At 46.0% G+C, this 27,001-nt stretch overlaps 1 protein-coding gene across 2 annotated transcripts; it reads right to left on the reverse strand.

Annotated features, from left to right (window-relative positions):
• Nucleotides 1-87: 87 nt before the first annotated feature.
• On the reverse strand, nucleotides 88-26,803 carry ptchd1 (patched domain containing 1). 2 transcript variants are annotated; one of them, XM_085286720.1, is made up of 5 exons: nucleotides 26,409-26,803; nucleotides 25,536-26,117; nucleotides 20,740-21,454; nucleotides 1,590-2,308; nucleotides 88-1,505 (listed from the first exon to the last, which is right to left on the reverse strand). In XM_085286720.1, exons 2-5 carry the CDS (start codon nucleotides 25,947-25,949, stop codon nucleotides 405-407), a joined length of 2,949 nt encoding a protein of 982 aa, XP_085142846.1. In that variant the 5' UTR covers nucleotides 25,950-26,117; nucleotides 26,409-26,803; the 3' UTR covers nucleotides 88-404. The 2 variants fall into 2 exon arrangements, with proteins under 2 accessions (XP_085142846.1, XP_085142847.1); XM_085286721.1 differs by having other exon boundaries at nucleotides 25,536-26,803.
• Between the last annotated feature and the right edge of the window lie 198 nt (nucleotides 26,804-27,001).

Here is a 27,001-nt window from a genome sequence, read left to right on the forward strand (position 1 = left end):
AGAAGAAAAAACTCCCATACAAGGGGACTTTTGTTAAATGCTAATATTTCCACAAGATGATATATTACAAATCACAATGCTAAGATCTTGATTTTTTTATTTTGTCTTTATTTTTCCAGCAATAAAGTAGAAATACTCGAGTCATACAGATGATTGCCTCATGTCACTGTAGTTGTGCAACTTGATATGGTGAACAGACAGCAGTAGCCAAACAAAGTGACTGAATCTAAAGCAAGTTTTGGTGAAAAGTGTGGCACTTCCTCTGTGATTACATCACAACCTGGATTAAATTTAATGTCTCATTAGCTTTTTAGGAAACACCTCATTCACATGCCACACAGCACTAGCAACAAGCAGGTAACATGTGCACTAGAAACCTGTCTTCCTCTCTTCTCATCCCATGCTCAGACGGTGGTGATCTGGTCGACAACTCTGGTGCTGTCATTCATTTCAACACACTCCACCTCCTGTCTCTGTCCTTCCCCTCCAGGTCCATGGCCCCGGCTCTTGGAGGGGGGCAGGAAGGTGAGGAGTGTGGGCAGGAAAGCCAACGTGTGCAGGGCCGAGCAAGCGGCCGTCAGGGTGAGGCAGCGAAATAGTGTGCGTGTGAGGTTGGAGCGTATGGAGCCAACGGGTACCAGGGCAGCACCGTAACAGATGAGCGTCTGTAAAGAGGGAACACCGTGTCTCTCCAGTGCCACTCTCACCCAGCGAGTCCTGCTTTCACCCCGACCTGCAGCAAAGCCACAGAGGAGGGGGCCGCTGCAGTCTGCTGAGTGCCCCAAAGCTGAAATCAAACATAGCACAGACATACAATCCAGCTCTACACCCCATAAGGTCATGAAGCCCAGGACGCCAAACTGGACAGAGAGCAGTGTGAGGCCCAGCCACACAGACACCAGGGGCTCCACAACAGCCAGAGAGGAGAGACCCAACAGGAAAAGCACCGCCAGCAGTGAGTGTCTAAGTGGGGAGCTGACTGCTGCAGCATAGCGGTCCAGGTAGACGAAAGAAGGGTTGAAGATTAAGAAGCGGACTCGTGAGGTCAGTGACAGGCGTCGCAGCGTGTCCAGCAGCACTGACATCTCTTCGCGCTTGTTCTCCGTTGTTTTGGCAACCAAGAAGATGCGAGAAGCTGCCACATCAGGCTCTTCGCCCTGGCCGCGCTCTGCAAATATAATGTCATCTGCAAAGTGAGCAAACTGCGGCTCACGGAGAAAGGCGTGGCGCAGTGTGCGGGTGAAATTTTCCCGCGGCTGGCTGGTGGACTGGTTGCGATCTGACAGGTAGTTCAGGTAAGCTTCCAGCCAGCTTATTCTCTGGAAGCCTTTGGCATATTCCAGCAGATCCCGCTGCACTGAGGCATTCCAGTAAGGGGCACTTTCATAAATGTAGAATCCAATCACAGGAGAGTATGAGCTGAAGTAACGCTGCTGGGCTCGGGTGTACAATACTGTTGCGGTGTCCATTGCAACCAGTGCGCTAGGGTCAGAACCCTGGGTCACCTGTTGACGACACAAACATTTTTATTACATGCCACAAATAAAGACTTTATAATTCTGTAAAAGAGAAATCACCAGGTGTCTCACCTGTAGGAATCCCATCAATCCAAAAGAGATGTAAACCAGATACAGCAGAACCACAAAGGGTTTAACATAAGTGTTAGTGATCCAGTCTCCATAGCAACGTCGCACACAGCCCAACAAAAGGTGGGAGTCCTGAGGATGAGGGTCCGTGCTTGCTGTGGAATGTGGGTGAGGGTGTGGGTGTGGGTGAGTGGAGTTAGCAACATGAGCATGTCCACGAACAGCGGGGTTGTTAGTTGTATGCGGGTGAGGGTGTGTGTGCGTGTGAGTAAGGTCAGGGTTTGGTGTGTGAGTGTGACCAATCCCTTGTGGAGGATTCGTCACTTGGGTCTCCTCCTGGTAACGAGTGTACATTAAACACCTGTACCAAGCCGGTTTAGAGTCCAGACGGTCTGGTTTGGGGACTCGCCGGCAGAAGCAGCCATGTCTGTACCCGGTCTCCAGGTAGCCTGTAAACACCAGACAGGAACTGTAGAAGGACAACATGTAAACATAGCTGATGGTAACGGCCAGAGCAGCAGTGCGGCAGAAGAGCCGGACGGCTTCCATGTTGGTGAGCGGGGAGGCGGCCAGGCCCAAGGTCATCAGGTGGATCATGGTGGAGCCAGAGAAACGCAACATAACATCCTCGAAGACGCTTGCAACACGCTCTTTCACATGCTGATCCTCACGGGTTCGTCTCCACGATGACAGCATCTCGAAGGAGCCGAAGAGCCCATGACCTGAGGACAAATAGAACAGCAATGAGAATGAATCTTGTATTAGACCAACAAATTTAAAAGAGATTGTAACAGTATCACACTTATTTAGCCAAAAAAAATTACTTTAGCAGAACTTTGTTATTTCTGCTCTATTTGGCTTGTTTCTTATATAGAAACTAGAGAGTAAAACTTTAAATACTGTCAATGACTAAAAACAGTAGTCAGGTATAAACATACAGAAAAAGAAAAGAGATGAGTAAAGAAATATTCAGTGAATCACAGGAAACTGGTAGCTGGTTCCAAAGCTGGCCAGGAAGCTGAAGGCTATGCCTCACTTTTTCTACATTTAAATACCCCAAGAACCACAAGTAAGCCTCCAATCTGATTAGACTGAGACAATTGCAGATAAAAAGCAAATCTGAAAATTAAGAATAAATAATATGTTTTGGTTTTTTTGGGTTTTTTATCTAAATTACACAAATTAGATTCTAATTATTTATTTTAAATAAATTAACTATTTTAGTTTAATTATTTATTTTATTCATTTGCTGCAAATGATGTCTCTTGACTTATCTGAAGAACCTTCACAGTTCACCAGAAGATACTTAGCTCTCTGTTTTCCAAACTCCAACCTCTTTGTTTTTAATTCATGGTTCCCTTAGCAGAAAACCAAGGTAATTTATTGGGATGCAAGACATCACCTGTATTAAAGACAAATGTTTTCTTGTAACTAGGCTTAAAATTAAAGCTCCTCTCTTCTTTACAAGGGGTCAAAACTATATAAGAACCTCCCAGGGATTTGTGTCTCCTCCCAATCTCAAACTGGGGATCTTTCAGCCTTGTTGCTTCAGTTTATTCATTTCATCAAATCCCAGTGTTGCACAAGGTAGTGCAATAGTGCTTCTGAATATTCCCTCTTTGTATGAGGTCACACCAAAATCCCATTTGAAGTGGAGATACATGAAATGACAGATGTAAGACACTGTGAAAATGCCATTTTCTTTTGATTGTAACATGCCCAACGTGAGAAATACCAGAAGCGCCATTGCTCCTGCAGTAGCAACAATAAAGAGACCAATAGTCTTAAAACAACAGCACAATTTTCACATGATAAGTGAAAGGAATGAATCATTGTCGATTCAATAAAGCAAATTAGTGCCCATTTCCATGAATTTGTGCTTGTCCAGTCTCACGTGCTGCACATACACATTGATTTAGGTGCAGCAGATGGTTTTTAAGGGTTTTTTTCCTTCTGTGGTTGCCATAGCATCCGTGAGTCACCAGTAACACATGTACACCCCACCGCTACCACCATCACCCCCCTCTCCAGTGACCTCAGCATGGCGAAACACTTAACACCTAAGCAGAGGCGCATTGTACCGACACTTGAGGCGTGGGCGTGGAGTACAGAGAAAGTCTGCAGATCTGCGACTTGTGAGAGGGAATTAGACAGAGGATGACGGAGAAAAGAGGTGCAGAGGTTAATGTTGCAGAGACAAGATGAGAGCAAAAAAGAGAGGCTGGAGACAGCACTTGTGCAAGGATATTTACCAGCAGGAGACAGGCACACAAGCAGACACACTCACATATATAGAAGCACTTAGAGGAACATAGAAGGATGTTTCTTTTTCCTGAAACTATGTCTGCCCTTGATACGACTACTGTGTTGCAAAATGGGTTTTTTTTTCAGATATTGAAAAGTCTTTGTCAGTTTGTTAACTATGGCAAAAATGGAGCAAACAGGCAGAAGAAAATAAAAAATCTTAACAAGCGATCTTAACAAGTGAAGTATTGCTGCTGATGATCCTTGGGGGATATAATGTATGTATGTAGAGTTGTGTTTGGAAGTTTACTTACACTCATCATAGTCACGAATGTCATGTTGATTTTCAAATCCTAAGAATTAAAACATGAGAATTGGTTGCATAATTTTGGGTTGGTGTTGGATTTTCTCTAATCCACGCAGGGTAAAAAGTATACATACAGGCTCAGATATATGCATGCACGTTTTAATCTTTAAATAAGTGTTACTGCAGATTCTTCAGTGTCTTTTAACCTTGTTTTAGCCAAAGCTTATTAACTTCTCATTAGTGATTATGATTTACCACAACTGGTAGTTTCTCTTTGTCAGCATGATGAATGATTTGACCAATAGTCAAAACAATAGGGAAGTCCAAGGATCTCAGTGAAGATCTAAGAAGGAGAACTGTAGATCTGCATAAATTGCCATGGTCCCTTTGAGACATGGAGGAACAACTGAAGATTTCAAAATAATCAGCTCCAGCAATTGTAGGTAACGACAAGTTAGTTGGATTTATCAACACTTTACCAAGATCTAGAAGAAGATGTAAATTGTTACACCCAGATGAGAGGAAACTGGTTGTTGTTCAGGAACAATCAGGAACCACCAAGACTCAAGCCTGCCATGGCTGCTGGACATCCGTGTCACTGACCACAGTGAAGCACGTTGTCACGCTCCTGGGACGGTGACCCAATGTTTTCTGTTTTGTATTATTTATCCTTGATTTCATGATTTGTCTTTGCTAGTCTCTCGGTTTTGGTTTCTGTCTCAAGTATTCCTAGCTCCTTAGTTCTTTAGTCTTTTCTATGGTAAGTGGTATGTCATCCAGATATGGGTCAGGGCTGGCGCAGATGCCACTGTTTATGTGATAGCATGCCACATCTGGCCAATTGTGGTTTGGTTTATGTGGCCCAGGCTCATAGAAAACAGGTCTTCCCCGGATCCGGCATCAAGCTGGCACTTCTGACTGACTGGTGTCATGGCAGGGTGTATGTCAACCAGATGTGGGCCAGGTCTGTAAATGATGGCACTATTTATGTTCCTATTCTCCTATTTTAGTTAGAAGATCCAAATGCTATGTTAAAATACTATACTGCTATGGTAGCCAATGTTTCAAATGCAGGCTTGACAGGTTTGTGAGTGTACACATTTTGATCCCTGGCTCCTCCAGTCTGAATGAATGTAGTTAGGAAGCACTCAGTTTAGAGAAAGTGTGTGATTGAGTGAATGTGGCATGTTGTATAGAGCACTTCAAGTAATCCGGGAGAGTAGAAAAGTGCTATATAAGAATCAGTCCATTCACTGTCTGAACAGAGTTTCATCATGTTACTTTTGCACTGTTATGTTCCGGCACACGTTGTTATTACATGGCTTGATTAAGGTACACATTAGGCTGACATCTGGGGCCAGAGCTGAAACTGTTCTGGGCCAGCACAGGGCCAGCAGTGTGTCTGCAACTGGCCCGTGGCTGCACATGGCTCACATACCGCAAAAAATGATGGCCCTTTGGCCAGATCAGGTTTGCAGAGAACCACCAGTGTGTCTGCAACTGGCCTTGTGCTGCCCCATGTGTGGATTACATCTGGCAAACCTGATCTGGGCCACCAAAGGGCTGTCTTTTTTTGCGGTATGTGGGCCATGTGTAAGCACATTGTGTGGGCCAGATCCGGGCCATACCAATTTTGGCATGTGGGTAGGTTCTGGTTCTGTGTATTTTAGTCCTGTCTTTCCCTGCTTGTTGTCACGTTGTACCCTCTAGAGTCTGTGTTTCCTTGCTTCTAGTTTTATGTTTTGTTTCCTGCATTTGGTGTTCATGTTTTTCCAGCAAATAAAGCTGCATTTGGGTCCTTCCTCCTGGCTGCCACAAAGTGAACCATGACACAACTTTTACATCACCATGGACTAAGAGGTTACCAAAAAGGAAGAAGCCCTTGCTCCAAAATGTAAACCTTCAACCTCAACTAAAATTTTCAGCCGCCTATATGGACAAGCCAAATGTTTTATAGTCAAATGAGACATACAGTGGAGCACCCCTGATAATTTTCATGATTTTCTTTCATAAATCATTGGTTGTTTGGATTAGCAATTTCATTTAAATATATCATACAGCAGATAAACACAATGATATTTGAGAAGTGAAATGAAATTTATAGGATTTACAGAAAGTGTGCAATAGTTACTTAAACTAAATTAGGCAGGTGCATAAATTTGGGCACCCCAACAGAAAAATGACATCAACATTTAGTAGATCCTCCTTTTCAGAAGTAACAGCCTCCAAACACTTCCTATAGCTTCCAATGAGAGTCTGGATTCTGGTTGAAGGTGTTTTGGACCTTTCGTCTTTACAAAACATCTCCAGTTCAGTCAGGTTTGATGGTTTCCAAGCATGGACAGTCCACTTTAAGTTACATCATAGATTTTCAATAATATTCAAGTCTGGGGACTGAGATGGCCATTCCAGAACGTTGTACTTGTTCCTCTGCATGAAGGCCTAAGTAGATTTTGAGCAGTGTTTAGGGTCATTGTCTTGTTGAAATATCCAGCCCCGGCCCAACTTCAACTTTGTGACTGATTCTTGAGCATTGTTCTCAAGAATCTGCTGATACTGACTGGAATCCATGCAACCCTCAACTTTAACAAGATCAATTTTAGTTTCATCAGTCCACAGCACCTTATTCCAAAATTAAGCTTGCTTGTCCAAATGTGCTTTAGCATACCTCAAACAACTCTGTTTGTGGCATGTGCACGGAAATGGCTTCTTCTGCATTACTCTCCCATTCAGCATCTCCTTGTGCAAAGTGCGCTTAATAGTTGAATGATGCACAGCGACACCATCTGCAGTAAGATGATGTTGCAGGTCTTTGGAGCTGGTCTGTGGGTTGACTATGATTGTTCTCACCATCCTTTGCCTCTGCTTATCTAAGATTTTCCTTGATCTGTCTTAACTAGAACTGTGCCTGTGGTCTTCCATTTCCTCAATATGTTCCTCACAGTGGAAACTGACAGCTGAAATCTCTGAGATCACTTTTTCTATACTTCCCCAAAACCATGATGTTAAACAATCTTTGTTTTCAGGTGTTTGAGAGTTGTTTTGAGGCTCCCATGTAGCCACTCTTGAGAGAAGACGCAAAGAGGAGAAAAACTTGCAAATGGCCACCCTAAATACCCTTTGTCATGACTGGATTCACCTGTGTATGTAGGTCAAGGGTCAATGAGCTTACCAAACAAATTTTATGTTCCAAAAATTGGTGCTAAAGGTATTCTAATCAATAAAACCACAAGGGTGCCCAAATTTATACACCTGCCTAATTTAGCTTAAGTAACTATTGCACACTTTCTGTGCTTCATTTCACTTCTCAAATATCATTGTGTTCATCTGCTACATGATATATTTAACCCTTTAAGACCTACCATAGAACCAAGTCTGCCAGAGCTTATCTTTATATTTTTACATGCTGTAGTGCCATTTTTGGGAGCATTTCAAGTTGCTATACATCAATACAACCGTTATAGCCCAAACTTTAATAATATGTATGCATTAAGTGCATAATAACTACACAAATTGCAAAAAAGTGCAATAAACTACCAAAAAATTTAAAATCATTTTTGGGTTTTTATATATATATATATATATATATATATATATATATATATATATATATATATATATATATATATATATATATATATATATTTCTAGTTAGAGAATTTTAAGAGGTTTATCCCTCAAAACTGTAAACACAAAAAAGGTGCACAAAATATTTTCCAACAACAGGAAATTTATTTTGAGTGTCTTCATAGTTTTATTTTTGAGATACACCAATTTTTATATACTGCAGGAAAAACGGAAAAGAAAATTATAATGCAAATTTGCAAAAAAACCAGCATTTGCATCAAAATAAACTATTTCCAGCAGTGCAATTTGAGTTCTAAGCATCCCAGAAACGATACAGAAAGTCATAAAGTCAAACATGACTTTTGAAAACACCAGTGTAGGCTTATAAAGCCCCGAAGGTTAAAAAAAAAAAAAAAAAAAAGAATCACTTCCGGTTCCAAGCAGGTAATGGCGGACATGCGATAGTTCGCGCTGACGTCTGTTCCAACGTAGGAAGTGTTATGAACAGCTGATCAGATCGGCAAAGCGAGTTTCTGGAATATTATGTTTTTGTTGCTGCAAGTGCTTTTTATGCAGTTTTTGCAAAGCTATATGTGGAAGGAAACCGTGACCTAGGACAAGCTGATGGCATAACATGTAAGTACAACTCTTCCGGTTTCTTATGCAAAAAAATTACTGCGCAAGCTTACGTGGTTGCAGAGCTACAGGGATTTAAAAATAGTTACGCAAAACGGAGCATGCCCGCTCCGACTGGTTTTAAAGGGGAAAATGAAATTGCTGATCCAACCAACCAATGATTTATGAAGGGAAATCATGAAAATTATCAGGGGTGCCCAAACGTTTGCATACCACCGTAAATTAAGCTATTTGGCCACAATGAAAACAGGAATTCGGAATTATTCGGCGGCATAAAGGTGAGGCTTATAAACCTAAGAGCACTGCTAGCTATTAAGCATGGTGATGGGAGCATCATGTTCTGGGGCTGTTTTGCTGGCAGTGATACTGGTACATTGTAGAATGTGGATGGAATAATGAAGCAGGAGGACTACCTGCAAATTGTTCATATCAACAGCTATATGGTTGAACCTTTGACACAACTGGATGTTCCAACTGGACAATGACCCCAAACACATATCTAAACTGGCTTTGAAATTGATAAATCAAGCTAATGGTAAGCTTCTAAAATTGCCTCCCCCAAAGACAGTTTTTAATAACTGTCTAAATAAATATGTGAAAAAACAACTTACAATACTGTAAAACAAATAAAGGTAAACAGATTATCTCATGAGGTGCTTATATGACATTTTCTTAAAAACTAAATGATCCATTAATTTGATTTTTACATATCAATTAATGTGGAATGACTGAATGTGGGGATGACTGTTTTAGTTAAATTACAAAATAAAAATAAATTTGGGGAATTTAAGAGCAGCTTGGTTTTACGAGTTTTCCTGTGAAACAGCAATAATTTCTTTATGACTTTATTAGTCTCCGACATCATTGTGGAGTAATTTATGCCCACTTTTCTCTGCAACAATGCTTCAGTTTATTCGCTCTGGCAGCTCTCTTAAGGTTCTGCCACAGCTTTTCATTAAGGTTGAGGTCTGGATGTTGAATGGACTACTGCAACACCTTGATTCTTTTCTTTTTCAACTATTCTGCTTGGGATCATTGCCCTGGTGCAGGGGTGGCAAACTCCAGACCTCAAGAGCCGGTGTCCTGCAGGTTTTAGATGTGTCCGTGATCCATCACAGCTGATTTAAATAGCTAAATTACCTCCTCAACATTTCTTGAAGTTCTCCAGAGGCCTGGTAATGAACTAATCGTTTGATTCAGGTGTGTTGACCCAGGGTGATATCTAATACCTGCAGGACACCGGCTCTCAAGGCCTGGACTTTGCCACCCCTGCCCTGGTGCCTGACCAAGTTTGCTCTTGCACTGATGACCTCACATTTGACTCTAGAATTCTCTGGAAAACAGATGAGTTCATGGTCAACTGCAAAACCAGGTCAAATCACCATACTGTGCTTGACAATTGATATGAAGTATTTGTCCTACTTGTACTGTACTGCTTTTTCCCTGCATTTTTGTCTGTAAAATAAACAAAACTTTCAACATAGCTGCAGTTATAGTATGTACAGTAGGCCAATATTGGTCTCTTGTACTCGGTGAAGGCAGGAATGGTGGAGCCAAAGTACAGACTTACGGAGATAAAAAGGTACACTCAACACTGACTTATTGCTAAACACAACAAAATAACAAAACAGACTGGCAGACAGAACACACAGTATGAAACGAGAGAAATAGCAACACAGACCAAGGAAAACGCAGGGTTTAAATACACAGAGGGAGCAATCAGGGAATGGGAGACAGGAGGGAAACACAGCTGGGACAAATCAAGCCTAATGAGGCAAGGGAAGCAAAACTAAAAACACTGACATGTGACACGGACTTTCAAAGTAAAACAGGAAACATAACACAGAGACTGTATTATGAGAGCTGTATCCAGTTGACAAGGGGATACAGCTGACAGGGGAAACAGAGCAACTATTGAACACAGACAGAAACCAGAAGACTAAAAACTCTAACATTGAACCCAAAATATTAGAAATGATAAATAATGACAAAATCGAAGTTCAGTAATCATGAAAAACTTCAGCCTCCCAAGTACCCTAACAAGTGGTCAACAAATATATCAGTCAAACTCTTCTATAAAATGCCTGAAATTTTCCTAGAGCTCTAGGAAACATTTTTGTGCATCTGACCAACTGTTCAAACATGAAAAATCCTTAGTTGGCAGGTTTATGAAACAGAAGAAAGCCTGAAATTAAGTCATGAGAAAAGTACAACTGTGATATTTTCTATAAAAAAATGACTAAAATGGTCCATCAGTTATCAGTCCCCCCCCCCCCCCCCCCAAACTGGGGTCCAAATTAATTCACATGGTGATTGGGTCACCAGGAAAATTTGGATTACTGTATTTACTTTCTGCGTTTCTGTTAAAAAATCTCAGTTTTAAACAAGCAGGAAGCTTGCACTTGTCACACTGATGTACTGTGCACTGCACCATTTCTGTTAGGCAGAACTCCCCAAAGCTCCACAACAGAGGTGAAAAGTGCAAAGTTAGCAACACCCACAGAGCCACAGCAGTGACAGTAATGGCAGGCTGAAGCAGACCAGATTGATCCTTTACCGTTAACAATTTACCCTCGTTGCTACACAATCACACACCTGGTGAGTTAATGGCCCAAAGTCATTATCCCATCAATGTGCAACTTTTTAAATTAGCGAGCACAATGTGAAACATCTCTTGTGATTGATTTTAAAAGAGAAAGACACAAATCTCTGTCATTTTTAAGATATTACAAAAATACAGCATTCTTCCTTAATCCAAATCCTATCTTCCCCTGTAACAAAGCTTTCTCTCTCGCCTCACGCTGTCCTCCCACCTTTTTCTGTCTGCCCACTTGCATTCTGAGAAGATCCTTCTCCCTGCCTGCCTGTCTTCCTTCTAACTACAGTTTAACTTCATTTTCTGCTAAGAGAATCCTTATCTCAGCCTGCATTTGGAGTGATATTTCATATTTTATCCTCTCTGCCTGTTTCCCTGTACTTTCTGTTCACTCTGCAGTTGTTCTAAGCCTGACAGCAGCCTTTCCTCGCCCACTTTCTCTTTGTTCCTTCTCTATATCTTATCCCTGCCCAACCAAATAAACAAATTTACTTAATTAATTTAGTGCCAAATGCAACACAAATGAATGCTCAAACACTGATACAACTTTATTGGCCCTTTCCACATGCAAGGTGCTGCATAATTAGGAATGCAGAGACAATCCAATTACGCAGCTGAAATAGTCACTGATCAGTAGCAGAGGTTTGTTAAACTGCTGATTGATTTTTTTCACTTTAGGAAATACACAGTAGGATAAATACTACTGTGCAACCCCATTTACAACAATGTTATGAATGCATGTGGAAAAGTCATCACCAAATCAAAAATATGCTTGTATGTCTTTAATATTTCCAGTTAAACAAAATGTTAATTTTGTTTAATATTAGTTGTTGTTTTTAGCAATACCCCAAAGAAGTATTTATCCTTAAATTATATATATATATTAGGGGTGCAACGATACACAAAATTCACGGTTCGGTTCGGTTCGGTTCGATACTTTGGTGTCACGGTTCGATATTTTTTCGATACAAAAAAAATGTTCATGCCTTTTTAATTTGTCATTTATTAAAATTATAAATATATATTTTAACTCAAAAGTACAGTTTTTAAATTTAACCCTAACCCTTGTGCGCGTTTTTTATTTTGACAGCGAATGCGCACCTGCGGACCACTTATGTGCACTCCTGGTTATTTAGCTCGTCATATTGCAGCCACAGAAATTCTTTTGTCCATGAAACCATAAAGCTGCACTTTCTTTTTGCCTTATAGTCTCATTTGTCATAACTTCTCCGTTTTGTGGTAAGCTTTTCTTTGGCTGTCACTTCTTCACCCCGACCTGTCTTATTTGGCTCAGCAGAACTAAAATATATATACTGCTACTTTTACACACGACTCACATAAGCTCAGCGATTCTCTGCGCGATCAACCTCTCACATGTTTAAGCTGCGGGAGATTTCACTTGTCATGTTTGCATAGTAAGCTAACGATTATTAAGACGATGTCAGAGGAATTGGTGCACAAATTATCATCACTCACAGATCAGTGCTGTCATTGCAAAGTGAAAGCAAAAAAACAAGCGCAAATTCAAACGCGATTTCAATATGTCACATATTGACAGTGGCTCACCGATGCCAATGACATAATTACCCAGCTACATTTCTGAAAGAATGCAAAAGCATTGACATATATTTTTCCTACAATAGCCCGACGGGCAGGGCAGAGAGATTTTTGTAGCCCGACTGGAAAGATCGCTAGCTCCGGGACGTCGGGCTAGCGATTTTGCAAGCCCTGTATCTGATTGAGGAATCACTCATCTTTGGAAAAGAGAGTTTATTACAGAGAAATGTCTCTTTCCAAAATAAAAGCTATACTATCCGCTTCTTCTGGGCTATATTCTCAGCAGCATAAGGAGAATCACGTGCTAACAGCTGTCTAAATGACTCGGCTAAAGTTAGTAGCATGCTTGTTGTTTTTGTCTTTGCACTAGGATGATGTCGGCGTAAATGTGCAGTCATATTCGTTGTGTTCCCACTAGTGCTTTCAGGTTAATCTCGTTGAAATGACCTTAACGCCACAACACGGCAAATCTCCGTTAACAAGCTACCGCCGATCGCCCCGTGCATGGGGCTAGACGGCCAACACGTTAACGAGCTAACTGCGCTAACACACTAATGTAATTAAGCATTGCATGGCACATCCAACATACTGTTTTACTTTAGTCCATGACTCGCTTACCTTCAGGGTCATACGTCACATGAAAACCAAAATAATTCCAAACGCCAGATCTGAATGAGGGTGGGGGAGGTCCATCTTGCAAGGAGAGCTTAACTTCTGTCTCGCTAGCTTGCCCTGTGCTCTTCCTCCTGACTATGCTGTCTGTGTTGAGCGCTCAGTGGATCTGCGCTCGACAGTGCAGCCTAGGCGGAGTAATCGAACGCAGATTCACTGAGCGCTCAACACAGACAGCATCGTCAGAAGGAAAGTTGATAAAATAAATTACAAATGTTGTATTGTTCGATACATATGCGTACCGAACCGAAAGCACTGTATCGAACGGTTCAATATCGATACGAATATCATTGCACCCCTAATATATTGTAACGACTGTGGGTTTGGGGAGCTGACTGGCTAAACTGCTCACTAGCTAAATGGCTAGCGGGGCGCTAGCAGCTATCGCTAAACTTCGCAATGAATGGAGAGCGCTCGTGCCTCGTACACCGCATGACCCCGAGCGTCTCAGCAGCAGACTGGTAATCCCCGAATAATCCAGCAGGAGGCAGTAGTGGTTCACCACAGGCATTTATTCACCATCTTTTTCAACAACAACGTAACACTGCTGACACCGAACCCCTATCACGCTCCCACCACATAGAGTCGCGGTGTCAGCCAACCATGCCAATTCACCCCCCTCCACAGAACACACATCAACTTCACTGTGGCTTACATTAACATAACACTAACACAACATGCAAATCAAACACATATGAACTAGCAGAACGATAGAAAACACAGAGACAACACAATACCCAGAATGCACCTGGCTAACAACCCCAGCCAGGTCATTACACAGCCCCCTCCCAAAAAGGTTTAGTGTCCCCACAACCTTAACTGTCCACACTGTAGTCCAGCAAATGTCCGGGCCGGCGTCGAGTACGCTTCGGCCTCGACTGGGAATCCATGGCGCCCCCATCCGGGCCGGGCGTAGGGGGCGAGGAGTCCCCAGGCTGCACACCAGCCTGCGGGTTGGGGGCAAGCGGATGGTATGGCGCCAGCCGGTCCTTGTGTAGCACCACCCGCCTTCCCCGCCCCGGCATCCGGACTCTGAAGACCACCTCCGACAGCTGTTCCAGGATTTCGCCCGGCCGGGCCTTGCCAGTGGCTCATGAGCTTGGGGGTCAGCCCCCGCTTCCTCTGGGGGCAGAACACCCAGACCCGATCTCCGGCCCCCAGCATAGGACCATGCGCACGGGTATCATACGCCCGTTTCTGGCGGGCCCCGGCTCCCTCCAATGTCCGTCTTGCCAGTTGATGCACCGTGTGCAACCGCTCCCTGAGCCGCCGGAAGTAGTCCATCTCTGGTCCACCAGCAATCTCCGGCTCAGGGGGCGCTCCAAACACCAAGTCCACCGGGGTCCGGAGCTCCCTTCCGAACATCAACGCTGCAGGAGTACACTGACTTGACTCCTGCACTGCTGTTCGATATGCCCACAAAACAAGGGGCAGGTGTTGGTCCCAGTCCCTCTGATGTTGGCTGGTCAGGATGGCCAGCTGGGTGGCCAGCGTGCGGTTGAACCGCTCAACCAGACCATCGCTCTGAGGATGGAGGGGGGTGGTCCTCGTTTTTCTCATCCCCAGCCTCCGACACACTTCTCCCAGCACCTGGCTCTCAAAGTTCCTCCCTTGGTCGCTATGGAGCTCCTCCGGTACACCAAACCGCGTGAACATCTCATCCACCAGAGTCCGCGCCGTCGTCACCGCACTCTGATCCGGCACCGCGTACGCCTCTGGCCACTTTGAGAAATAATCCATCGCGACCAGGACATACCGGTTGCCGGCATCAGTAACAGGGAATGGACCCAGGATATCCACTCCGATCCGCTCCATTGGCGCCCCAACTAGGTATTGCTGCAATGGGGCATGGGAGCGCTGGCTGGGACCTTTCTGCGCCGTGCAGTTGTCACAGCAGTGGACGTGGATCTCCACGTCCTGACGACACCCCGGCCAGTAGAACCGCCGTCTCAGCCGTCGCAACGTCTTGCCATTCCCAAAATGGCCAGTACCTGCAGCCCCATGGACCCAGCGGAGGACCTCAGGCCGCAAGGCCCGGGGAACCAGGAGCTGGAGTATGTCGCCTCCCCCGTCTGGCGCTCGCCACCGCCGGTAGATTACACCGCCATGGAGCTCCAGGCTGTTCCACTGGGAGTACAGCGACTTTGTCTCGGGCCCTTGGGAAGACACGGCGGACCAGTCTGGCCGTGTCCCTGCCTCCATCCAGTCCCTCACCATCTCCAGCGCTGGATCGCTCACCTGGTGCTGCTGTAGCTCCGCCGCGGTGAAAGGTTCCTGCCCTTCATCCACACCCTCAGGTTCTGCTGCTGCCGATGTCGGACCCCGGTCCAGCTCCTCCATGCGCCTGCAGTACCGGCACTCATCCGCAGAACAGGGGCGCCTGGACAGGGCGTCAGCGTTGGCGTGTTGCCGCCCTGGTCGGTGCTGGGCCTCAAAGTCGTACTCTTGTAGTATTTCCAGCCACCGGGCCACCTGACCCTCTGGCTGGCAAAAGTTCAGCATCCAGGTTAGGCTGGCGTGGTCTGTCCTGAGCAGGAACTTAGTGCCCAGGAGGTAAGGTCGGAAGTGACGAACCGCCAGGACCACAGCCAACAGCTCACGCCGGGTAACACAGTAATTCCTCTCGGCCCGGCTGAGGCTGCAGCTGTAGTATGCCACCACTCGCTCCTCAGCCTCTCCCCTCTGGGAGAGCACCGCTCCGACCCCCACGTTGCTGGCGCCGGTGTCCAAAAGGAAAGGCTGGCTGGGGTCAGGATACGCCAAGACCAGGGCACTCACAAGGGCAGTTTTCAGCTGCTCGAAAGCCGTTGCACAGCCCTCCGTCCAACCAAACCGCTGACCCTTGTTTGTCAACTGATGCAAGGGGCTAGCGACGGTGGCAAAGTCTTTTACAAACCTCCTGTAATAGGAGGCCAGCCCCAGGAAGCTTCGTAGCTCGGCGACGTTCGATGGGGTAGGCCAGTCCCCCACAGCAACCACCTTCTCGGGGTCAGTAGCCACCCCCTGTTCGCTCACCACATGTCCCAGGAACTTCACCTGGCGAGCAAGAAGGTTGCACTTGGCCGGGTTCAGCTTTAGTCCGGCCCCGCGGATGGCAGTCAGAACCTCTCGTAGGTTGGCCACGGCCTGTTCAAAGTCCTTAGCATGAGTCAGCAAGTCATCCAAATAGACCACGCAGCGGGCACGGGGAATGTCTTTGAGGACCCTTTCCATTAACCTTTCGAACGTGGCTGGTGCATTGCATAGTCCAAAAGGCATCACCTTAAACTGCCACAGTCCTTGCCCTATGGTGAATGCAGTCTTGGGCTGCGCCTCGGCAGTGAGCTCCACCTGCCAGTACCCACTGCGGAGGTCTAGCAAGCTGAACCAACTGGACCCAGCGATGTAATCCAGTGCGTCATCGATGCGAGGTAACGGGTAAGAGTCCTTGCGGGTGACCGCGTTCAGACGCCTGTAGTCCACACAAGGGCGCCACCCCCCTGTTTTCTTCCGCACCATAACCATAGGTGCGGCCCATGGACTATCCGAGGGTTCAATGACGCCATTAGCTGCCATCTCTTTTATCAGTCCCTCGGCAGCTTGGCGTTTGGCGAGGGGCAGGCGGTGGGGCCGCAGCCGGATTGGAGCAGCTGCTCCAGTGTCTATAGTGTGTTGCACCAGGCCCGTCCTTGTGCAGTCCTCTTCCCTGGCGGCAAAAGTGTCCATAAACTCTGCCAAGAGGCTCTGCAACTGCTGCTGCTGTGTCGCACTGAGGTGCACCCCACTTCGCCGCCCAAGCTCCTCTACTGCCGCGACAGTCTCAGGTGACGGGGAGACTGCCGAGCTAGGCGGCGAATCTGGCTGCGGGATGTTGGCCCTGCTTACGTCCACCCCCTGGGTCCTCTTCCGCACCCTTGCCGCCCTCGGCCCCTGGCTGTGGCATGGAGCTGCGGGGCGTAAGGGCTTTGGGGGTGCTGGTGGGGTGGGGGTCTGTCCCTGGCTACCGCGGCCCACTTGAAGCTGCACGGTCTCAGCACCAAGGTGGATGGCAACTCCCGGTACATCGACCCGTGCCCCCCAGTGGGCCAGCAAGTCCAGTCCAACAATGCACTCGTCTGTTATGTCGGCAAGCCAGAACTCATGGTTCACACTGTTCGTTCCCACCACCACCTGCAGAGTCTTTTTCCCCGGCATCACAGTCTTTTCTCCTGTGACAGTGTACAACGCTGTGTGAGTAGGGGTCCAGTCTTTTGGCAATGAGCCACCCGTCTCCGGGAGCACCCCCCTTCGCAGCAAGCAGATGGTGGACCCCGTGTCTACCAGGGCCCGGCAAGACCGTCCATCAACTATACAGTCCAGGTACAGTCCACGGGTGGACCCACAGCGGCCCACCACGGGATGAGTGTCATGGAGAGGGTTTAACGATTGGGGTGGGGGTTCCCTCACTGTCCCACCCCGTGGCCGTTTCCCGTCGGTGATGTCACTCGGCTCCGAGGACTAGGTGCGGGACAGTTCCGGGCGAGGTGACCAGGTTCCCCGCACCGATAACAGCAGTCCGTCCGGCGCCTCCGACGTGGAACTGCCTCTGATTGGGCTCGTCTGGCCTCCTCCTCCTCATCCGACTGGGACGCGTTCATCTCTCGCTCGACCATCCTGGCCGATCGTCGGGTCCCTGGCTCGACCCGCAGCACCTCCTCAGCCCGCTCAGCCTCCCTCAGTGCCTCCTCCAGGTCTCGGGGGGATGACAGCCGGACATGCTGTCGCAGCCTCTCCGGTGTGAGGCCCCTCAGGAAGGCGTGGAGACCCAGCTCCTCTCGTGCCGCTCCTGGGAATGTCGGGTAGCCCCGTCGGGCATAGAGGCGGACATCCGCAGCAAAGGACCCCAGGCTCTCTCCCTCGCGTCGGCGTCGGCAAGCCAGCTCCTCCCTGCTCTGTTCGGCTGGTGGTCTCTGTCCAAACCGTCTGCCGAGCGCCGTGGTCAAGGCCCGGAGGTCGCGCTGCTCCTCTGGGGGCAGGTCCAGCAGAACCTGGAGCGTTGGGCCCTCCAGTGCAAGCGCCAGGTGGGTGGCAGTCTCTTCTTGACCCCACCCGTTGTGAGTGGCAGCCAGCGTAACTTGGGCCAGATACGGCTCCAGCTGCGTCGCCCCAGTGTAGTGCTGTAGCTTAGCAGCCGTCCTGCCAGGAAGCTGTGGTGCGGCCCCAGGAATCCCCTCCCATCGCAGGGAGAGCAGGGGGTGGCTGTTCCGGGGCGCGCTGTGGCCCTCTGGCCGCCCCAGCTCGGGTCTTCTCCGCTGGGTCTCGGCAGCCATGCTTTCCAGAAGCGAGCTGTTGTCTCGGATTACACGCTCTAATTCGCCTATGGTCGGCTCCATAGTGTCTGCTAGACACTCATGAATCCCACTTCTGACACCAATTGTAACGACTGTGGGTTTGGGGAGCTGACTGGCTAAACTGCTCACTAGCTAAATGGCTAGCGGGGCGCTAGCAGCTATCGCTAAACTTCGCAATGAATGGAGAGCGCTCGTGCCTCGTACACCGCATGACCCCGAGCGTCTCAGCAGCAGACTGGTAATCCCCGAATAATCCAGCAGGAAGCAGTAGTGGTTCACCACAGGCATTTATTCACCATCTTTTTCAACAACAACGTAACACTGCTGACACCGAACCCCTATCACGCTCCCACCACATAGAGTCGCGGTGTCAGCCAACCATGCCAATTCACCCCCCTCCACAGAACACACATCAACTTCACTGTGGCTTACATTAACATAACACTAACACAACATGCAAATCAAACACATATGAACTAGCAGAACGATAGAAAACACAGAGACAACACAATACCCAGAATGCACCTGGCTAACAACCCCAGCCAGGTCATTACAATATATATATATATATATATATATATATATATATATATATATATATATATATATATATATATATATATATATATATAATTACATTGATACCCAAGTTTTATACTACCTGTAAATCAGCATTTTCACTGGCTTCCAAAATCTATTGCATGTTGGGGCTGCCCCCTTAATCAACCTTAAGCTCTTTGGACACTTACAGAGGGTTATAAATTGCACTGAAAGGTTTTTCCTTCCATCACTAGAATGTGATTATTACATTAAGCAGTATTGTTGCACAAACAGTTTTAAAAGTGTCTTCATTTCAGCTGTACTAAATTTGATGCGACATAAACAAAGCACAGCAATGCCTCTTCACAGAATATAAACTTAAATTGTACCAGGTTTAATTACAAAGATGTGATCACCGACTGTTATCCAAAGTGAAGTTGTATTTAAAGGAAAAGCTGGGCATTTTTACCACTGGCTACCTATCCAGGGTGTGCCCCGCCTTTCGCCCTGTGACAGCTGGGATAGGCTCCCGCCCCCCCACGACCCTGAAAAAGGATAAGTGGAAGCGAATGGATGGCTACCATTTTATTCCTTGAAACTAGTCCTAAGTGCAGGGTAGATCTTACTGAGAAACAAAGGACAACTGTGCACTTGTGCAAGGACTTCTCAAGAACACGGCAGGCTCACCCTAAAGCAAACCATATTTTATGATCCTTCTACACACTAATTGATACCATAATTTAGACAACAGACATCTTGTAATAAACAAGACTTGAAATGCTAAAGCATTAATCAGAAAAGTGTTCACTGTGATCGCATATCAAGTGAACAGTAGGGTAGTTTTCCTGTAGACTTCTATGCAACCAGACTTGTTTCTGCAAAAAGAGGGGGCACCTCCTGCTGGCCATTAAAAAAACTGCAGGCTTAAGGCATGGGCTTCAGTTTGAAGATCTGGAAGATAGTCTGTGTACAATGTTATATACAACGTGAGTAAAGTGTTATTACATATGTGTGTATGTATCTGTGTGTGGCTCTGTCAGAACCGGGGTTAGGGAGTAGCAGTCTGTCATGACTGGTTTGGGTGAGTAGAAAAGAAGAGAGCGGAGGAAAAGACACACAAAAGACACACTCTGTAAGACAGCCAGAGTTTATTAACAACTAATGATTGAAAGCAAAGTGGTGAATAAAGACATATATGGTGAGTTAAGTTAATGTTGTTAAAGTCAGAGGTCTTGTTGGCATGTAAAATAACTTCCTGTCCCATCTCACAACTCATTCAAGACTCTGCTTCAGCTGCAACTTAAAACTTTTTTGAACCTTTAGTTTTAGTTTTTGCCACTCGTCAAAAAACATGTTGTTGTTACCATCATCCTCTCTATCAGTAAGTCAAGTTCATGCCCCACCACTTGTCAGTCATTTTGAAGACCTGTCTACTCTGAAATGGCATTCAGCCTTAGGCAGACATCTGAAAAATCTATTACAACAGGTACTGAAAAAGCAGGCTGCGAGGTACAGGCAAGCAAACTGCGAAGGAAAAGCAATGCCAATGTTCTGTGCGGCTCCCACCTGCCATGGATTAGCATCGGTTACTCTTTGAAAACGTCCTATACATACAGGTCAGTTCCAGATAAATGGGAAAATTATTTCATAAACACCCAAAAGGTAAAATATACTTTGTGATATTATTTGTTATTTCTACAGCAAATATATCAGAGTTAAACCTACCAAGCATGACGAAAGGGATCCCCAAGTACGTGGAGTTGTAGGTGGCCCCAGTCAGGTTGAGTATCCCAGCAGCAGTAAGGCCTGATAGAGTGATGGACAGCAGAGCTAGCAGTCCCAGCCAGGGTTTGGACCTCACACAGTCCCTCATGGAGCAGCAAAGGACGACAAGCACCCCACACACTCCCAGGCTGGCCAACAGGGGGCGACGTGCCAGCACTGAGGAGAACTGGAAGTCTGTCCTCAGAGAAGATGAAGTAGAAGGGTAGAAGCCCAACTTTGGGTGCAACTCTGCAAAGTGCTGCAACTCAGCACAGAAGGCCTTTTCCCACTGGCTGGCCACCCGGTCCATCAGGCCGCCTGGGGCTTGGAGGTAGTAGGTGAGCTGCAGCGCCCTGGCAGATCGGACACCTTCTCCCCTCACTCCCATTCCCTGAGCTCGCATCGCCCCCCCAGGACCCCAGCCCTGCACACCACCCATCTGGTGGCCAATGTACGCTTGCCGCCCATCTGCCAGCTGTGTGATGGGGTACCTCAGGACGGGCATGGAGCGATTGGAGTTGCGAGCTGACTGGATCTCCTCCATGGCGCGGATGATGTCATCGATGATGCAGACATTCTTGTCATCAAGAAGGCAAAGGTTGGAGAAGGAGTAGTTGAAACTGTTGAAGCCTGTTGCTGGCACAGTTACCTGCATCTGGTAGATCCGTCTGTGGAGCTGCGAGCAGAGAAAACAAAGAGAGAAAGAGCTTTATTTGCTCAGCTTAACGGTGGCTTTCCTGGATAAACTGTGGGAACAGTGAAAAGTTTCACTACGCAGCACACAAACTGAGTGTCAGCCACTCATTCACCTACTTTGTGTTCCTGTTTGTGCGACTACTAGGGAGAGAAATTTGGGGAAGTGTGTGTGTTTGTGTGTGTGTATGTGTTTATATATTACTCAACAGAGAAATAATAGTTGTCTCAGAGTACTCCTCCATTTCTATGGCGAGAGGACAACTGTGCCAGCATCCACGGTGCTGGTTACTAAGCAACAGGCCTGATGCCAGTCTCTGCCATGGTGAACACGAGAAAAGCTTTCTCCTACCTCAGATTGCTGCATTGGCTTAAGAAAGGGAGTGTGATTCTGCAGGAATGTCTCCTGAAAATTATTATAATTTTGGTTTAAAAGTTACTGTCCTGCAGCAACCTGTCCTAAGATTTATTGTAAAATAAACTTTTACTGCAAATTCTTCCACTCTGTCATCATTATTGTCGACAGCTTCATGGCAGAGACTTAAAATTCCTGCTGTAGGTGCCTCAAGCACGTACACTAACTTCAGATGCCTGCTCTTTAATAGTTGAACACTACAAGTGAACGTTAACTTCACTTCCACTTGCATGCAGTTATCTTTATCAAGAGTAAACCTACCATGCTCTATCAACACAGAGTCGATTGTTTTCTTTTGATTATTCAAGAAGGGTTTTTAGTAATCATCCTCAATATAAAATTCATGAAACAGCTACTGTGTACGTAGGTGTATGAAGTGTGTTTATGCATTATGTCTCCAAGAAAATTTCTCTGTGGGATAATAAAGTCTTATCATGGTTGTTATGTTAAAGAAACTAAAGTGACCCTGTTTTAAAAGGTGGATATTATTTCAGATTTATATTCTCTGTGGATCACTAACTAGCTGGTGGTGAGAGTTAAAGAAAAAATATTCATAAAACAAGACTATAAACAATAATTAATTCTTGTAGATGGCTGGGAATCTTTTATTGTGTTAAAAAATCCAACATCAACATATACGAAGATATTTGATGGGGATAACTTTCCAGCAACATATTTTATGGACTAGTTAGAAACTTTGCAAAACCATCTGTGATGCTACTATATATGATAGGTGTGAGACTGTGTGTTTTGTGCCAACCTATAAAGGGGGTATCTGCTTTTTGCTGTGTGAAAACTGACATATCCTGCAGCCCTCCTGTAAACTTAAAGCCCCAGTCACACAGAACTAGAGACTGGGTGTCAGAAACCAGGTAACCACTGGTCGCTAGGAGAAAGAATGAGTATCCCTAACCTGTTGCAAGTGGTTGTTGTAGGTTGGTAGCAATCCCTTTGAAATTTACTGTTAAAGACCCAATCACGAAGATTTAGAGACCAGTATTCTGAGACCACTTGATGAGTGGTTGCAGGAGGCTGCATGCTATTGTTATGTGACATTGGTACACAAAAAAGGTAAATGCTACTGCATTGAAAATCTCTTTGTGAGTGCTTTGGTTGCTAGCAGAAAGCAGCAGTCACCTAGTTTGCATGGAAGACATCGACTTTTCTGCAAACACTTGCCAATCACTCTCTAAGTAGTTGTGAAACTGTAAAAAGTGTGACCCAAACTGGAAATGGAGACCATTCAACCTCAAAATAAAAGTTGAGCAAGTAAAGCCAGTGCAGCACAACTTTTTCTGCCCGTGGCCATCTCCCTGTACAACTCCTCCATCTAATACACTATAAACACTGCAATAGTTACATCCTTTTTGCACACACTCTTTTCTACTCTGTAATATTCCTGTCAATATTCTTGATATTCATTTATATTCACCTCTGTTAATCCTTGATATTTATCATTGAGTGATTGTATATATATATTAGTGCTATTTCTTAAATTTGTAAATCTGTAACATATTGGATTGTTTTAATAGTTTAGTCTATTACCCTTGGCGTATTGGAGCAACTGTAACCCACATAATTTCCTTAGGGTATGCTATCCTTAATAAAGTATGCTGATTCTGATTACTTTCTCCAAACATTACTACCACTTTATGGTAAGTTAGCAAGTGCTTGCAGTCTTCCATGGAAACTACAGGCAATTCCAGTAATCTGCTAGGGACTAAATCAATCACAAGGAGGTCACGGCGCAGAACCCTCTTTGCAACTGATTTCACTCACTGACATCCAGTAACCACTCGCCAACCAGTCACTGTTTTCCCATAGCGACCAGAGGTTTCCAGGGGATTTCTGACCAGTCTCTAAGAAACTGGATAAACAGTAAAGAAAATGGATACATTGGTTGGGCTCTAAAACCACACTAGAGCCATGTTAGGAGAACTGTAGAGCAGAGATTTGTTCTAAATAATAACATTTGACTTAAACAGAAAATGCCTCGAGAGAAATTCTAATTTTTACTCGATAAATAGAGACTTTAACCTGCTGGTGGAAAAAGATTAAAAAAGAAAAACACAATTAACACAGCGCTGTGTATCCTCTGGGAACCGAGTCTATATCCATAATAATATACTTCCAGTAAACAGTTGTTAAGACATTTCTTGACCATGGTGTTGGCTCACATGTGTGCCCCTGCAGTGAAATGATGCTGTATATTTGCTTTGTCTTTTCAAAAACAACATGCAGTATCACATAACAGTAAAGTACGGGTTGTTTGAACACTGAACATTTTCCCACAAAGGATGAAAACCACCTCAAAAAAGAGCGAGCTGTAGTGAATCAGTTTATTTACCAACTACAGATTAAATACTTCAGTAGATGCAGTCAATGGGTGTGACTCAGAAATCTTACTCTTACTGCAAGTGGAAATCCCGTCTAGTTCTTTCTCTCGCTCTTGCTGATATCGCTCTCTCCACCGACGCATGCTTTAACTTACTACATGCAACAAGTTCAGACCCAGAGGGATGCAAAAAAAGCTTCTGGGAAAATGCAAGAACTCATATGCTGAGGGCAAGCCAAGAGCAAGCAAAGACACAGGAAAAGGAAAATTACAGAGTCTTGAACCTCACGGATGATATGCAACACTGTAAGACTACGTAACAGTGGATTTACCCTTTTACAGCACTCTCTTTTATGCACCAACCTGTTTCTCACTCGCTGCCCGTTGGCAGCAAAAGATGCACAGCTCTGAGCTCTCTAACTGTGGCAGTCCTCTGTGGACCAACGCTGAATTCTGCATGTATGTAAAGTAGGCCACAATAACATTCTTTGATAAACACATACACAGAAAAGCATGCGTGGATGGAGCTCTCACAAACTCAATCTCCTCAGCAGAGCTCGGCGTGTCCAGCATATGAGTCAGCAAGCTCTGATAGCAGCCTAATAACTTCATGAAATCATTAAACTAATTGCTCTAGGGGTGTCAGGCTGATACTCATAACACCATTTAGGTGTACCAACATAGAGACCTCTAAGCTCCAGTTAACGTGTGATTAGGATACCCTGCTTAATAACCTCAAAAGGCTGTCAGGGTGATTTGAAATAAGACTCCAGTTAATGAATATCAGTCACGGAGAGTGAGGAGTGAGGCAGCCTACAGATACTGACCTTCACCTCTTTGTGTTTCTGAATGAGAGCTTGTTTTTAAAGCTGTAGATGCACCTCGTTTTCTGATGTATACACCATGATTTAAAGGGCACAGTAGCTAACTTGTCAAATGCTGTACTTTTCAAGTGCTGTGTGTTTTCGCTTGGCATTTCGCCACAGGTTCCTCGCGGAGTGGGTGGGTAGGCCTATATGTGCTCTCGAACTCTAAAAATGACCATTCAAAGGTTATAGGTCGGCTCACATTCCGTCCATTTCAATCTTGGCACCTACTAGTTGAAGCCTATTTCTTCAGCAGACACCTGTGTACGTGTTTATTTGCTTCGTTGTCATATTTGTTTTTATCATTTCTTTATTAATCGTGAAAATACTTTAAAGATACTTTTACATTTATTTTATTTTATTTTATATATCAGACTGCTTGTCAGCTGAAATTCACAATTACTAAAGAAATGAGTTGAGAGTCTGTGCCATGTGTGCACGTGCGTACCTTTAGTATGGCGTCCAGATGAACCGGATCCATCACGCTCCCCTTTCGGGTGGTGATGATCACGCGCCCATAGCGGCCCGGAGTCTGCAGGTCAGAGTAGAGCGCGTGCTTGGAGCGGTTCACTGGGAACAGACTGTCCACGAGGTTGCCCTCAATCTTGGCCAGGCTGTGCTTGGGCGCGAGCAGGCTCTCCACGTCCTCTTCCACGCGGTACCGGCTAAAGCTGGAACCCAGCAAGATGGAGAGGAGCACGGGCGCGGAGGCGAAGAAGACCGGGTGGCTCGCCACGAACCGACCCAGCGCGTGGAACGAGGTCCTCAGGCCCGCGTGCAACACCTGGCGCAGCATCCTAGCGCGCGGCCGCGGCTCGAGCCTCTCCCACCGACCGGAAAGCCCCGGAGCACTGCCGAGCATCAGGGGCTGCCGGACGCATCGGTGGGCTCCGTGGGTTTTTGTCCGGGGTAGAGGAGGTGATGCCCGGTGGTGGGAGGATTTGTCCCCCGGAGCAGGAGGTCACCAGCCGGGAGAATCCAACCCTCCTCCGGTCACAGGGGCGCCCCTTGGCCGGGGTTCTCTCATCCGCTGGAATAACGCAAAGGACAGAAGGCTGCAAAATGAGCTAGCATTTATCTGCTTTGCGTTCAGAAATTATATCGCCAGCTCTACTTTAAATTTAATAGTCAGTACCCCGCTGCGTTCCGCGCCTTCTGCAAACTGCAGGGCTCTGTGCGCAAGAGAAAAATCGCAGAGCCCAAGTGATCTCATAATTAGACTTGTTAAGCGTCTCCCCTCAAAACTGTCTAGTAGTTCTGTTCGCAGCGCGCGCTGAACACACGTTGTAGTTGCACTATACCAAAGCAAGGCTGTACATACCCAAAGAGGAGAGCGGGGGTACCGACCCGGTGATGACGGAGATCATCTAAGACGCACTCAGACCGAGATATTATCCTGCCGGCTGTCCATGCGTCCAGCTCCACCCTGCATCACCAAGTCAGCACACAGCCGGATGGGTGGTCGAGGTGGGTGGGTGTGTGGGTAGGTGAGAGTCGCAAGATGGGATAAGGTGAGGCGTTGTGCATGCAGTGGGGATGCCGGTATAGCTGCGTGTGAAATCAGCCTAATTTGGGCTTTTTTTCTCTGCGGCAGAAGGCTGTCATCCACCCTCTCCTCTCCGCGTTGCTCCGGTGGTATAGCGGAGCTTCCGTTCATCTGCCACTAATTACCGGCTTTCAAACTGGGGACCGTCTCTCTCTCTTTTTCTCTTTCTCTTTGCTTTCCCCCCTCTTTTGCACCGCCCTCACGACCCGCTCCAAACCCCCTTTTTCGGCCCCGCCTCTCACCGTTCCGCGCCGCTACGATGCAGAGAAACGACGATGTGAGTGGAGAAGGATTTCTAGGAATTCAACATGTTACAAGTGTTTACACAGGTTCTGTGATGTCTTTATATCAGAAAAAGAAGAATTAGA

Source organism: Mchenga conophoros, linkage group LG9 (genome assembly GCF_057382185.1).
Source record: "Mchenga conophoros isolate Kocher_MC1m ecotype Shallow Benthic linkage group LG9, M_conophoros_male_GT1.1, whole genome shotgun sequence".
NCBI classification, from domain to species: Eukaryota; Metazoa; Chordata; class Actinopteri; order Cichliformes; family Cichlidae; genus Mchenga; species Mchenga conophoros.

Excerpts from the sequence above, each read along its gene's own strand:
- ptchd1 (XM_085286720.1), bottom strand. The coding sequence starts at position 25,949 with ATGCTCGGCAGTGCTCCGGGGCTTTCCGGTCGGTGGGAGAGGCTCGAG. Across the intron at positions 21,455-25,535 it reads ATCTGGACGCCATACTAAAG|CTCCACAGACGGATCTACCA; the intron begins GTACGCACGTGC and ends CTCTGCTCGCAG. Across the intron at positions 2,309-20,739 it reads GATCCCTTTCGTCATGCTTG|GTCATGGGCTCTTCGGCTCC; the intron begins GTAGGTTTAACT and ends ATTTGTCCTCAG.